At 47.0% G+C, this 14,565-nt stretch overlaps 1 protein-coding gene across 1 annotated transcript in view; it reads right to left on the bottom strand.

The window, feature by feature from the left end:
• The window catches only part of COL6A3 (collagen, type VI, alpha 3), a 175,927-nt gene that overhangs the window by 68,463 nt on the left and 92,899 nt on the right, over window positions 1-14,565 (bottom strand). The window contains exons 16-24 of the mRNA XM_015413993.1: window positions 12,551-12,629; window positions 10,512-10,657; window positions 9,214-9,306; window positions 6,805-6,858; window positions 5,939-6,010; window positions 4,122-4,148; window positions 2,366-2,410; window positions 2,213-2,266; window positions 716-778 (exon numbers count right to left, since the gene is read on the bottom strand). Of these exons, the coding sequence (XP_015269479.1) occupies window positions 716-778; window positions 2,213-2,266; window positions 2,366-2,410; window positions 4,122-4,148; window positions 5,939-6,010; window positions 6,805-6,858; window positions 9,214-9,306; window positions 10,512-10,657; window positions 12,551-12,629 (633 nt within the window). The remainder of the gene's footprint in view (window positions 1-715; window positions 779-2,212; window positions 2,267-2,365; window positions 2,411-4,121; window positions 4,149-5,938; window positions 6,011-6,804; window positions 6,859-9,213; window positions 9,307-10,511; window positions 10,658-12,550; window positions 12,630-14,565) is intronic.

The following is a 14,565-nucleotide window of genomic DNA, read 5'->3' as shown; positions in this document are numbered from 1 at the left end:
CGCTCTGACTGTCAGGATCACATGGTACATGGGGTAATGTAGTACACGGGGATAACGTGGTACATAAAGTGCCATGTTGAACCCTAGTTTCAACTACACTGCCAGAGTACTGCAGAACAGTCACCATTCAGCTGTGCAAAACAACCTTTGTGTGGACAGACCCTGTGTTTGCATGTGCTGGTGAAGCACGGAGCCTCCAGTTCCCACATTTATTACTAAGGAAAGACACGTAAGTTTTATAGCATACAGTGGCCAAAAATGGCACCTGGTATTTTTTGGCCACTGTGTGACAGAGTGTTGGACTGTCATTGGCCTGATCCAACATTGGCTTCTCTTATGTTCTTATGTTCACAATAGCTGTCCACCTGCGGAAGAGATTTTGCCTCAGTTGCCCTTGGAAAGGAGTCCTACAACTCGAAACATGTTGGGTCTGAACAAATCAGGAACAGTATGCTTCTCAGGTCTCTTCCTCCCCTTCATTCCTTTTGTTGGATGCACGTACAGGTTTGGGCTGCACGTACAAAGTTAAAGAAGTATGAGTGCAAGACGGGAGCCAGAATTTATCTTATTGTTGCTTATTTGATGCATTTGTAACCTGAGTCAGCTTCCACAGAGAAGCACAAGACCAGGTTCCAAGAGTTCTCTGTGTAATAACCCTCCTGCGATAAGTGAATGTTACAGATGGAAGGCGAAAGTGTTGATCTCTCGTATTTACCGAGTTTCCTCGCAGTCCACGGTCTCCTCGTTCTCCTTGTTCTCCTTTGCCTCCTTTGTCGCCCTGTAATGGAATATACACAATGTCTTACAATGGACACTCGACTGTGGCCTTCGGGAACCCATGCGGCGCCATCCGCTTTGAGCATTATGTGTATGGCCCAACTCAAAATGGTTTCTGTGCTGAGAAGATAGTAGATACAGCGGCCAATAGAATAATTTTCCACTAGCCCGCCCAGGTTTTTTTAACTAGTTCTGGCTAGTTGCCTGATGAGAATTTTACATGGATGTGTTAGGTGCACCGACATCCTCTTTGAGGAGAGGATCTCTGGGAGTGTCCGGAACACGCAAGTCATCAATGGGGCAAAGGCTTCAACAGCTGAGCCCCAAGTGGCAGTGGTGGGGGCCCACCGGTTGACCCACCCACCCGCCTACCATCCACCACTCTTCATGGTAGGAGTTTGCAGGCTGTTCGGTCAGAGGAAGCAAGCAGAAGCACGTGGGCCATCCAACTCAAGTGCCTCTTTCACCAAGTCTTCGGTCCTTCTTACCCACAGCCAGAGGAAGCAGCTGTGTGTAAGAGTGTTTATAAGGGGACAAAGTAGGCACATCTGTGTGTAGGGGCCAGCATGTGAGAATGCCTGCCTGTGTTTGTGAGTGTGAGCATGTGAATGCTAGTTGCTCCATCTGCATGTTGGAGGGGGGGGGAGGGAGAAAGACAGAACACCTGTGAGCGCATGGCATGGTGTGTGTTTGGAAGGGGAGGCGGAAACAGAGAACACCAGCCTGTGTGTGAGGCAGACAGAGAACCACTTTCTCGAATGTTCTGCGCTGTTCTGTATGGAACAAGAGTGGTCTGCTGTGTTCTATAGGGAACGCGGGTGCTCTCTCCCACAAATTTAGCAACCCACGACTGGACACAGTTGTCCTGGAATGCTTTTTCAGGGCAACAGGCCTCAACCACTGTCTACAGCAGGATCCCCAGAACACCAAAGAAGGCCAAAAGGTAGCAGTAAACAGTCATGTCTGTGCGTGTGCGTGTGCGTGCGCGTGTGCATATCTCCTGTGATGCAGCTGACCCATGCTGAATCCACTGAAGGAGAAGAAGAGATTGGATTTATACCCCGCCCTTCACTACCTGAAGGAGTCTCAGAGAGGTTTACAATCTCCTTTCCCTCCCCCTCCCCACAACAGGCACCCTGTGAGGTAGGTGGGGTTGAGAGAGCTCTTGACAGAAACTGCTCTTTTTTCAAGAACAGCTCTGAGAGAACTGTGACTGACCCAAGGTCACACCAGCAGCTGCACGTGGAGGAGTGGGGAATCAAAGCCGGTTTTCCCAGATTAGAGTCCACACTCCTAACCACTACTACACCCAACTGGCCCTTTGGAGATTTGGGGTCATGAGTATTCTGCCTGGACGCTGGCACCATTTTATTTTTCAAATCTGTGCAAACAGGAAATAGCAGAAAATTATGTTGACAGCGAGTCGCTTACTTACTCTTCTGCCAGGGCTTCCCCTCTCCCCAGGAGAACCTGGATGGCCTCTGTCTCCCTGTCAAAGGAAATATTAATGAATCAGTATTTCTTGCATTAAACAAACTGAACTAGAAAGGCTCTTTTTAAAAACAAGACGTAAACTCAGGAGACTTACTTCTTCCCCATCAATTCCATCCAGACCGATCTCTCCCAGTTCACCCTACAGAGACAAAGAAGCAAGTTATCGTAGTTCCCCACATTAAAGATGTGTAATCTCCTCGGGTTCAATTTGAAAAGGGGAAGGCAACTGACGAGCAACACTGGAGAACCCTTGGAGGAAAAATACTTATTTCCAAGAGTTCTCCAATCATTTGGCTGGCAGCAGGCAATTCCCTGTCCTCAATAATCTGAGGAAGAGGAGGAGGGAAAATGGGGAGGACATTGCATCAATGGTGATGCTCTAGGAATTCCCCCTAGTCTCTATGATATTTCCTTGAGCATCACCCAAAAGTAACATCACGTCCTCCTGAAACTCCACTGTCCCCAGGCATTGCCCCAGATTTCTGGACATTTGCTGGCAAAGGGCTGGGAACCTCTCCAATCGCTCATCATTTCCAGGCTTCACTATGAGTCCCGAACTGCCTCTCTCCCTACCCCATTTATCTTGCAGCAACTACCTGTGCCAGGGTGTATCTCTGCCACCCTGGGCACTGTTAAAACACGGTCTGACAGGGCCTAACTACAGGCTATATTTTCCTTGTGTCCTCATCAGTCTTGGCGCTCACGCTTATGCTGCTTGGGACGCAATCCCCAGATGCAGGGGGGCCCAATTCAGATTGGTGTAGTGGCGCACCGAGAGAGGGGAACTTAAGCCTCCCCCATTTTCCCCACCTGAAATAGCCCCGGGGGCAGTATTTTGGCCCATTAGGGAGACTTATGTGCAGCCCCTCGGTAGAGGAAGTTTCCCCAAGGAGGCAAATTACCCTCTCAAAACAGGAAAACAGCGCGCGGGGGGGGGGAGGCCCCTATTCCCATGCACCACAGGCTGAATTGTTCACTGTACACCTGGGAACTGAGTTTTGGGTACAATTCCAGATACATATTCACCACATGTCTGATTTCCAGACATGTGGTGAACATGTATACCCCTCCCCAAAGAGCGTTACGCTCTAGCGATCAAAATCTGCTGGTGATCCCCAGCCCAAAGAGTGTCCGGTTGCCCTCAACCGGCGCGAGGGCCTTTTTCAGCCTTGGCTCCATCCTGGTGAGATCCAGGCCCTGTGGGATTTGATGCACTTCTGCAGGGCCTGTACAACAGAGTTGTTCCACTGTGAAAGGAGGACAGCGACGGGTTCCATCTTCAACTAGCCTCCTCGTCCCCCCGCCCCCCGTGGATCAGACAGACTATTCATCACTCCCCCCTGAGAGTTTACACCCTCTTTCAACGATGTTGTTGATTATATATTATGTATTTTATGATATATTATTACACGCATTTTATTATATTTATCTATGTGTTGGGTATGTTATTGTTTGGATTGTTTAAAATGTTTTTATCATTTACATGACCTGCTCTGAACCTGGATTCAGGGGACAGCAGGATACAAATCCAATGCATCAAATCAAAATCAATCAAAGTATAACTTGCAGTTAGTGTCTGGACCACTATGGGGAGGGGGACGGCCCAGAGGCGGGGGGGAGGGAACCGGTCAATCTCTCTGCCCGTCAGCTAGCTGGCGACTGCTAGTTTAAACCGCAGCCAGTTTAGGGGGAGGGTTAGAGAAGGAGTAGGTATCACTGATGCTTATATTCCAAGCCCAGGTTTGCAAACTTTGGAGGGAGCTTTACGAAAACACATGTAAGTGACAATGGAAACAATACGCAGCAGGCATGTACGGTAGGTACTAATCCCATCTAAAACTCTTACATACCTTTTCTCCTGGGAATCCACGATTGCCCTAGAGAGAGGAGACAGAAAGAAGCTCATTCGTGCAACCAAAACTTCATTCCTGAGAAACTCTCAGTTACCGATCCAAAGAGGCAGGCAGTCCAATAATTATCAACTGGCCCCCGTCCTTGAAACAGTGAGAGGTTGGGTAGCGAGATCTTTAGAGCTCCCGTCATTTTCCCACTGAATTCAAGAAGACCTGGCCCGAAATCAAAGTACCCAGACAAAACAGAAAGAGGCCCGGGGCTGTGACTCAACACGCAAAGAAGGATTCCTATTTTTATCAATATTTTTAAAGGCTGCCCTCCAAGTGCAGAGCTCGTCTCGGAGAGAATCGAGCAGAGAGGAACAGGATCCCAGGGCATGCCAGGAGGGTGGGCTGGGAAGGGAGCCGCAGAGATAAGCCTAGTGTCATGGACTGGGCAGCACCTAGCAGAACTTGGTACCCTTGCAGTGCGTGCTGAAGGGCAAACGCCAGGTTCTAACCCATGTTAGCAACAAGGAGAGTAGAGCCTGGTAAGCTGAACTGGGCTGGTTGTTACCAGAGTTGCAGAAAAACTGATAGTGCAGAATGCTTCAAAGGACACAGTCAACGCAGAGCTGTTTAAGATCTTTCCCCATGCAACGTATACCTATCCCCGCCTGGGCCCACACTACTGACGGAGGGGACGCGTCCTGTACCACCAATATCTCTGAACGAGCCAAGCCTCTGCAGAGCCCCAGTACCCCCCTCGTTGTGCTGCCCCGAGCAGCCACATTGGTGGCTTAGCTGGAGAACCAGCCTTACATAAAGGTCCTTCATTTCTTAGAATCATAACACTGAAAGGGACCTCCAGGGTCATCTAGTCCAACCCCCTGCACAATGCAGGAAATTCACAAATACCTCCCACCTACACTCCTAGTGACCTCCTCTCTATGCCCAGAAGGGGGGGGGGAACCCTCCAGGATCTCCAGCCAAACCGGCCTGGAGAACCATTGCTTCCTGACCCCAAAGTGGCAATCAGCATTTCCCTGGGTGTGTAAGAAAGGGCACATAGATATATTCTTATATCTGGACAGCCTTTTCTAGCCACCCGTTCCTCGTTGGTTCTTCTCCCCGTCTACCCGGCTCAAGAGCAGACAACGAGGAAGAAACGCCATCCCCCAACGCTCAGGCCACAGCACAAACAACTTCATCAAAGTCTTGCGAAGGCTGTCTTCACCACCGTCCGCTCATCTGATCAGTGCAGGAGACGGCAGGCTATTGCCTTTTGGAGTGATGTTCCGTTCCTGCAAGCCTGCCTACATATTCCGGAGTAAAATATTCTGCTCAGGACTGAGTCGGGTCGGCATCGGAATACCCTGAGGTGGAGCATCTGTCGGGACCCATGGACTCTGGCAGGGACCACTGCTGTGGACTCCCTACTCACGCATCTCCTCTGCGAACAGCACTCACACCCTTCTATTATCTACTTGTGAGTGCTTTGTTGCCTCTGCTCCCAGCTGCATATACTGCTGAGTGCTGCTGGAGACGGGCATGCGGAGGTGCACAAAGCATCCGCGTTCCTTGTGGTCATGACAGTGGCACTCCTAGCTATACCCACCATCCAGCATCATTGGGAAGAGGGCATTCAGGCAGTGTGGGTAGCTACGACTGCAGGTGGTGGGAGAGCCTGTGCGTGGGCAGATGAAGGGCTCTCATGATGAACACGGCTGTCCGCTGGTTTCCTGTAAACCACCATGGCTTGATCCTCATACCGGGTAAAGTGGACCGGGGCCTTATTCTATACACTTTAATACGACACAGGCTTTGGGAAATACCTTCGCTCCTCTTTCGCCAGGACAACCTTGAAATCCCTGGGTCCCGTTGATCCCCAGAGGTCCGCGGTCTCCCTGTTTGGAGAAAGAACAAATGCCGGCCGTTAACGCGGATGTCTCAGTCCGGCACAGAGAGAGACTGTAGAATGCTGACAATGAAGGAAACCAGATGGGCGAAAGAGAGGGAGGACGCACACCAAAATGGAATGAAGCCAGGCAGAAATGGGAAGAACTCTCTAGTTATGATGCTGGCTGAGGTTTTATTTATTTTATTTATTTATTGTATTAGATTGATATCTCGCCCTCCCCGCACGGCAGGCTCGGGGTGGGTTCCAAACACAGAGATCTGCAAATAATGCAGATCTGCAATGAAAACATATCCACCATTAAAATAACCGCTAAACTCACTAAGCCCACTAAAACACGACATCATGTCTGTTGATCAGAAGAAGCGGGTGTGGATGTTATCCTGTAGTATGATAACTGTTTCATCATTTAATTTACGCTCTAAAGTTTCAGAACTATGAACTCTGCACTGCCTGAAGTCAAGGCAGGAGTTCTACCAGTCGGCAACGCTCGACAGGTCGCCTAACTTTGCTTCTCGTCCGGTTGGCTATTTTTGGAGCATTTGTACAAGGGATGAGGGAGTTCCCTCGGTTTCACGCCTGGTTAGTATTCCGTGGCTCCACTGTGCCTTGGGTTCTGCACGGATGGTTTTTCAGAAAGAAAGGGGAATTTCACAATGTCCCTACGTGAAAGCCTAAATAAAGACACTTTCCTTCTACATTTCATCTGTCTTGGCACATTTTGTCTGTCTTGGCACACATGTGTAAAAAGAAATAAGCCCACCCCAAAAAAGCCTTACTCACCGGTCCTCCTTCATCTCCTGGATAGCCTCTGTACCCATCTTCTCCTGGGGCTCCCTTTAGAGAGACACACACATGGTTTGTATTTATATACACAGAACAAGATTTACTTCTAATATCCTGCATTCTTTAATCTCCATTCAAAACATTTCTGCATGTTTATAAAGCAGATGACTGCTTAATGATTGGAAGGAAAGGAAAATGATGGCTTTATTACTTTTATAAATAACAAACTAATTGTGCTAAACCAGCAATCTGACCGTGACCTCGGTGAATCTTGATTTATTTTGCTTTTTTGCTCCTCAGGCCTAATGAAGAGTTCTTGGGAAGTCGCTATTTTGAGATATTAGGGTTGATCTTGATAAAAACATATTCCACAACTGTTGTCTTGGGAATGTTTCTATAGGCCAACATAGTTCCCTAGAATCTTGCCCTATCTGGGGAAATGCCAAATGATCATCCCAAGAGGAAGGATTCTCCAACTTGGAGGAAGATGATCTTCAAATGGGTCTTTGCTTTTAATGCCTGTACACCTCCAGCCATTATGTAATACTAGCCTATTTCTATTGATCCTTTCCATGATCGAAAATGTATCTCCAGTTCTGTTAATAAAAGGGCTATCGACTTTTTTCTTCTGCTCTCTGCTTTACAAGAAACCTGGTGTAAGGAAGACATATAACTAACCGCTAGCATTTCTGGTCTCAAAGTAAGAGTATATCTTTGTTTCGTTTCTTTATTCCTTTGTCCATTTTGAAACCTATTTTACACCAAATGCCACCTAATCCAATGACCTCTGCAATGCATCCTGTATTCCACACGGACTTCAGTGTATTCTGTTTAGAGTGCACCGTTAGGCTCTTCAGACTGCATGGGTCAGACTAGGGGCTCCTCCATCGAGCCCTGAAAACCTTCTCTATTTATTGCTTGTCGCTTCTGATTTTTGTCTTGAACGTAACAAATCAGAAGTCCAGTGCACCTTAGAGACTAAAAAGATTTATTCCGGTATGAGCTTTTGTGAGAAGAGCACACTTCTTCAGATGTACGTTTCCTGGACATTCAACGTGGCCGAGAGTTCTGGGGAACCCTAAAGCCTTTTTTAGTGTGATATGGGGCTAACAAAGGGGCACGAATGACTTGTACATGAATTTTAGTGTATTTTTCTTTATTTATTATTTGATTTGTTCAAATTTATAGCTCGCCCTCCCCGCAAGCGGGTTCAGGGCAGCTCACAAATGGGCAACATATGCCAATAGTTAAAACAATAAAAACAAGATAAAAACAACATTTACAACTACATAAAGAGCTCTAGATGTTACAAGAGGATCTTCCTTCACAAGATGGTGTCCTGGGGATGGTAGTCCCAATTCCATGGCCTCCTGGGAATGTTAGTCTCAATTCAGTGGTATGGGTTCCACGCAGTATTATAACAACTTGTCACAAGGCCATCACACGCCCCGATGCTACCCAGCCCAACTAGTGGTGGTGTGGCAACAATGGTGTGGTAATGGTGATGCAGTAATGATGGTCCAGTAGTGGTGGCTCCTACTCAAAAGCCTGGCGGAGGAGCTCCGTCTTACAGGCCCTGAGGAACTGCACAAGGTCCCACAGGGCCCGGATCTCCTCCGGGAGCTCATTCCACCAGGTAGGAGCCGCCACCAAAAAAGCCCTGGCCCTGGTTATGGCAAACCTGGCATCTTTGGGGCCTGGCATCACCAGGAGGTGTTGTGTCCCCGACCGTAGTGCCCTTGGGGGAACATATGGGGAAAGGCGGTCCCTTAGGTATGTTGGACCCTGGCCATATAGGGCTGTAAAGGTAAGAACCAGCACTTTGAAGTGAATTTGGTACGCTATAGGCAGCCAGTGAACTGCAGTGTTGCCTTGCTCTTCCTTTTATAAATGTCAAGCCTTGAAACCACATAACAGCTAAGATGAAAGGCTGCTTACCAATGCTCCTTCTAAGCTGTGGAGTCTTGTGAGCAAAAATTCTGCTTTGTGAGCTCCTGGCATTAAAGTCGCGAGCGAGTGATTTGGCTACTGCATAAATTAGTTTGCTCCGGAGCCATCCCTTCCTGAGCTAAAACAAAAATGTGTGAGCCGGAGGCTAAAGAACTGTGAACTAGCTCACACTAACTCACCTTAGAGGGAACGTTGACTCACTGTATCTACATGATCTGAAGATATCACAAATACAAACAATGACAAATTATACCCTGCGTCATGACTGAAGGGGATGTGCACTTGTTCTTGTTATGTTATGGTATCCTCAAACTGCTTGGGGGGGGGGATGCATGTGTGTGATTTGTTAGAAGTTCTTGTGGGCATACAGAACAACCCGGGCAGTTCTTAAGGATTCCAGCCAGAGGCTCAAAAACTGTATGCTGGACTTCCAAAGACGAGACTAAAACATCTCACCTTTGGTCCAGCTGTACCCGGCAATCCCCTGTCCCCACGCTGTCCAGAACATTTGCATGCAACCCCACAGCACGCTCTTTCTGCAACATTGTCCTGTTGGGGGAAGAAATAAAAGCCAGTGGTAAAATCAGAAAGCAAGGCAGAATCTCTCTCACCAATGAAAAAATAATTGCGCAAGCAACTTCTCAAATCTCATACATGGTACTCAGAACCGTTATCAGAGCCCAATCTAACCAATCCGGCCATAGGCTAGGCCCAGGTGCATCGCTACGGTGGGGCATTTTGGAGCTACGTCCCCTCATTAGTAACCTCTGCCCCATCAAGCACCCCCCCTGCCCGTAGCCAGTAGACCCGGCTGTGAACACGCTCAATACTCGTGGCTTGAGCAGTGTTTAAATGGGGGAGCCAAGAGCCGAGTCCTCTGGCTCCCCCTTTTAAATGCTGCTCAAGCCACAAACCTACCCACAGCCAGTAGACGAGGAAGAGCCTATTCCTCGTCTCCTGGCTGAAGGCGGGTGGGCTCACCACTCACAGCCTGAGCGGTGTTCAAAAGGGGGAGCATCATATGTGATGCCATGCCCCCTCGGTGCCCCCCCTTACAGATTCCTGGCTATACCCCTGGCTAGCTCTATTCCACTAGGCCCTACATACAGGGGGCATGTGCAGCAACAACCCCTTAGAAATACACCGTGACACCCCCCCCGACCTTTCAGTTTTCATTTAAAACCAAGTAAATCACTCAGCCGTTCCTTTATATGTAAGGAAATAAAATGGGAAATGAGTCCCCAAGTATTTCAGAAAGGGCGAGGAAAGATACCTCTGGAGATCTTGTGCTGAATTACTAAATTCGGGTTTTTTAATCATTAGGAAAACATGAGATGCAAGGTTCCCAAACAAACTGCTCAGCATTTTACGTATCACGTACGATGTAGCTGGATAATATTGTCTAGTACGTGGGCCAGCAACGTACGGCTCCACCCTCTGTCTGAAAAGTTTGGTGGGCACCAAATATCAGATGATGCCCAAGGGCACCAGACTGGGAAACCCTGCCATAAACTTTATGGACATCCCAATTATAAGTAATGTTGGACATGACCGTTATCAGTAATTTTGAGTATTTCCCCTTTCCCTCTGTGGCTCTTGGTTGATCTCTTGCACTGAATGTTGTTGTAGCTTGGCTCTTCAAATATCAAAGGCTGCAGACTCCTGCTGGAGTGCCCAGCAAGTTTAGTACTGATCCCGTACTTGCCGGACCTGGCAAGAGAAGCCGGATAAACTACAGTTTCTAATAAACATACCAGTTGCTCTGCCAGCTCGAAATCTAGATCCTGCAGATTAACCCGGAGAGGCCGATTGTAAGTGAAACCGCGTCCAAACTCCAGCTGCATCACATCCTCAAAGTCTGATACTCGTTCCAGCCCAACAAGAATGAAAGCCTTGACCCCTGGAAAATTGGAAGAAAAAAGCCGTCAGTCTTGAGCCACTGCTTACTGTGCAGACCAGCATGAGTCCATCCAGAAGAACAGGGATATGAAGCTTTTGGGTGAGATCGTGTAGAAATACAGTGCCATTAACATGCTGTCAATTGGTGAAATGGACCTTGTAGGCATCTTGCTATAGCATGGGGGATTTGGAGCTGAATGGTCCCTAGCCCAAAGGTCCAAATGAGATGGCCACCTCTCCAGAGCCAGTTTGGTGTAGTGGTTAGGAGCGTGGACTCTAATATGGGAGAACCGGGTTTGATTCCCCACTTCTCCACAAGCAGCTGCTGGTGTGACCTTGGGTCAGTCATAAGTTATTTCAGAGCTGTTCTCTCACAAGAAGTTCTCAAAAGAGTTCTCTCAGCCCCACCAACCTCACCAGGTGTCTGTTGTGGGGAGGGAAAGGAGATTATAAGGTGCTCTGAGACGCCTTCTGGTAGTGAAGGGCGGGGTATAAATTCAATCTTTTCTTCCAGTTTTATATCCCTGCCCCCCCACACCATTACTATCAACTGAAGAATTACAGATAGGTTTGTCTAGTTATCTAGACCTAGACCCTTGAGCTTTATCTTATAAAAGACTCTTCTGCAAATTAAGATCTGGATACCTACTCCGATATCACAGGGATTGAAGGGAAGCCTTGAAAATTTGATTTGTTGGAGTAACTCGGACCTAGGAAGGCATCTTTACACCTTCTCTTTGGATCTTAGGAAGCATGGATCAAGTTAGGCCTTTAGGTAGGTACAAAAAAGACCACCAAAACATCACTTTCAGAAATGGAAAACTTGTATATTGTTATTGATTAAAAAGGGGGGGGAAGCCTAAGATTGAGTGAAAATTGTCTAACAACTCTGAAGCAAAGAGGAAATAAAATCAGCAACAATGGTATTATCTCTCTCTCAACCTCAAACTTACTCACTTTGGTGGAGAATTAATAGGTAGGCAGAATAACCTTAAATTTACCAGATAGCTATTGCAACCCATCTTTAGGACTCTCTCTTTCTCTCTCCCACTGAGTCATTCCAAGCTTCCTTCACTAAAGCCTTCTTCTCATACCCACTCCCATTTCTCTTTCTTCGAAAATCATATATCATTTTTTTAAAAAAACCCTAAGACAAAGCCTCTCCAAAATGTTCTGTCCCACCACAAAGGGCAGAAGACATCCTTTAAACCTTCTCAGATGGAAAATGACTAGCTTTTAGGAGATTCCCTGAAGCTGAACTGATCATGCGCAGGCCCTGGTACCACAGGAGAGCTGGCAGACTGAAGGCCAGAGAGAAAAACTCGGATCTGCAACCTTTTGTTGACCAGTAAAGGTAGTTTTATATCAACCTCTGAGCACTCACAGAGCGTAAAGTCAACATTTACTTTTCAAAACTGTTACGGTTTTACAAGGATAACTGGGATATGAAGGTCCATTTCGCCACACAAAGACCCAAAAATTCCTTCTCATGTGACCTGTTCAGTTTATTATTTATTTACCCAGATCTTCCCATCTCTATTGGTACACATACATGGCCCTGAGCTTCAGTCCTGGACAACAATGGGGACTAGGATCCTAGCCCTACACTGGGGAACCAATGGGAACCATGGCGGGAGATTCAAACCCACCAATGGTGACCAGGGGGCGTCCCCAGGTTTGTATATAGTTGGCCTCCCGGCCGTTTGTCCCTTCTTCTTGTTGTGTACTGAATAAAGCGTGCTATGCACCACCACGCAGTCTGTCGTTTGTACGGGCGACCACCCACTACATAACACTATCGGTACACATACATGGCAACTTATTACGGCCTTAGAAACCCAAATCACAATGACTCAAAAGGTCAGCATGAAAATATAGCCTCGTAATACAACACCTTCTCTCTTCAGATCAGCAGTCGCAGCCTTTAACTGTTCCCTGGAGCCATCAATGCCGTCAGTCAAGTGTATCACCACCTGAGGAGGAAAATCTTTAAGTGAGTCAACAGATGTGAATTACATGAAATTATAGGGAAAACAGAAGTGAAATCTCCGTCTGTGACTGAAATGAGACTGGCCCAGGACGCCCACATTCTAGGTCGCAGGGGCCATCAGGGATCTGCCCAGTGTCCAATGGGCACTGAGGTCACGTTCCTGTGCTGGAAGATGCCCAAGCAAGGAGCATCAGACCAGCAAGTTTTCCAGGGTGCTGAATGAAGGAGCACGAGAATACAGGCCACTCCACCTTCCACGGCCTCTGGACCTCCAGAGTACTGCAGAAAAAGAAAGGAAAGGAAAAGAAATTGATTATGGAATGTTTTATTTTAACATGATTAATAAAATATTTTAATACAAGGTGTTCAAATATTTTCCAAAAGTCTCCAATGCAAGAACAAGATGCATTTCTTCCTTTAGGAGGTGTGATTGTCAGAAGAAAATTTAAAAGTTTCAGTTTTGTTTTTGTATGTGGGTGGGTATTCTGTTTGTAATAATTGTTTGGATACACTATATTTTTAATATGCTAGTTGTGATAATTTCATGCTAAGTAAAAATGTCCATAGTCATATTTTATGTTCTTGAAGTAACAGAATGACTTTCAATCTAGAAAAAACAAAAGAAATGCTAATGTAGCATTTTTTTCAATTTTTCCAAAAATTTCCGTTCCCCTCCGAAAAAAACGGGGGAAAAATGGGGGGTTTTCCGAGCTTCAAAATTTCCAGAAATTTTACATCTCTAGATGGAAGATGCCCAAGCAAGGCGCATCCTGCCAGCAAGTTTTCCAGGGTGCTGAATAAAGGAGCACGAGAATACAGGCCATTCCACCTTCCACGGCCTCCGAACCTCCAGAGTAATGCAGTGGCATTCACATACTATGAATGACAACAACTCTACGGAACCTCAAGGATTAAAACAAAAGCAAGTCTGGGGCCTTCTTTCTCATCTGCTGAGTGCCTCTTTCTCTCCGCCTGATCTCTGCTAGCACATTCCTGGGTGTATAAAGCCCTCCCACGTTGACAGTTTGCATTGTAATTCTGCACACACAACCACTTAAACAGCAATTGACTCCCTTTTCTTTATAACTAGCCATCTGTACTTACACAGTTTCGTAACCTCCAGGGGTGGCTTACATTATAAACTACCAGTTCTAAGCCACATTTAAAACCCACAGTTGATGACCTCCTGGTTAAGGAGAGGGGGATATTCTCGAACATTCCCTGGTGTACAATCAAGATGGCAGCCTAAGAACACTCCCGCAGGTTTGGAGACTCCTTTCGCAGTGGCTGCCTCCTCTTCAGGTGAGTGTGGCTAGCCATGCCCACTGAGCAGAAAGCTCTCTCCTTCTTCTGCAGAAGTGCAGAATAGGGACACAACTATTCATCCAGGCAGTCAGCAGCCCATAGCACAACCAGGAGCTTTTCGGTGGCATAACGCACATTATTGAGACCCATTATTATTGAGACCCACTGAGACGCAGACCATTTCTGCAGTAGTGAAATTCCCCACATTGACGTTCTTAAAACTGCAAGTTATGTGAACATTTCCGCAGTAGATTTTTCCTCACCGGGCGCAAACCCAAAGTTTCCTCCTCCTTAGCCTACGTTTTTGAAACTCAGTAAAACTGGGGATTCTGAAAATGCAGGGTAAGAAGGAGAAAACTTTGGGTTTGCGCCTGTTGAGGAAAAACGTACTGCAGAAAATTTCACATAACGTGCAGTTTTAAAAACGTCCATGAGGGCAATTTCGCTACTGCAGAATAGGTCTCAGTAATGCACTTTACTGGCCCATTACTGATGCCTATGCCTGCGAGTGAAGGGAGTGCTCTCTGCTTTTACAACTGGGCATAATGGTGTTTATCCCTGGCCAATTGTGGCCTGAGCACCACAGCTGTCATGGTACAGATGTGCAAGGGGGA

Source organism: Gekko japonicus, unplaced genomic scaffold, assembly GCF_001447785.1.
Source record: "Gekko japonicus isolate JY-2015 unplaced genomic scaffold, Gekko_japonicus_V1.1 scaffold2251, whole genome shotgun sequence".
In the NCBI taxonomy this organism is placed as follows: domain Eukaryota; kingdom Metazoa; phylum Chordata; class Lepidosauria; order Squamata; family Gekkonidae; genus Gekko; species Gekko japonicus.
Note: the sequence above shows the minus strand (reverse complement) of the source record. Positions and strands in the feature narration are given on the sequence as shown.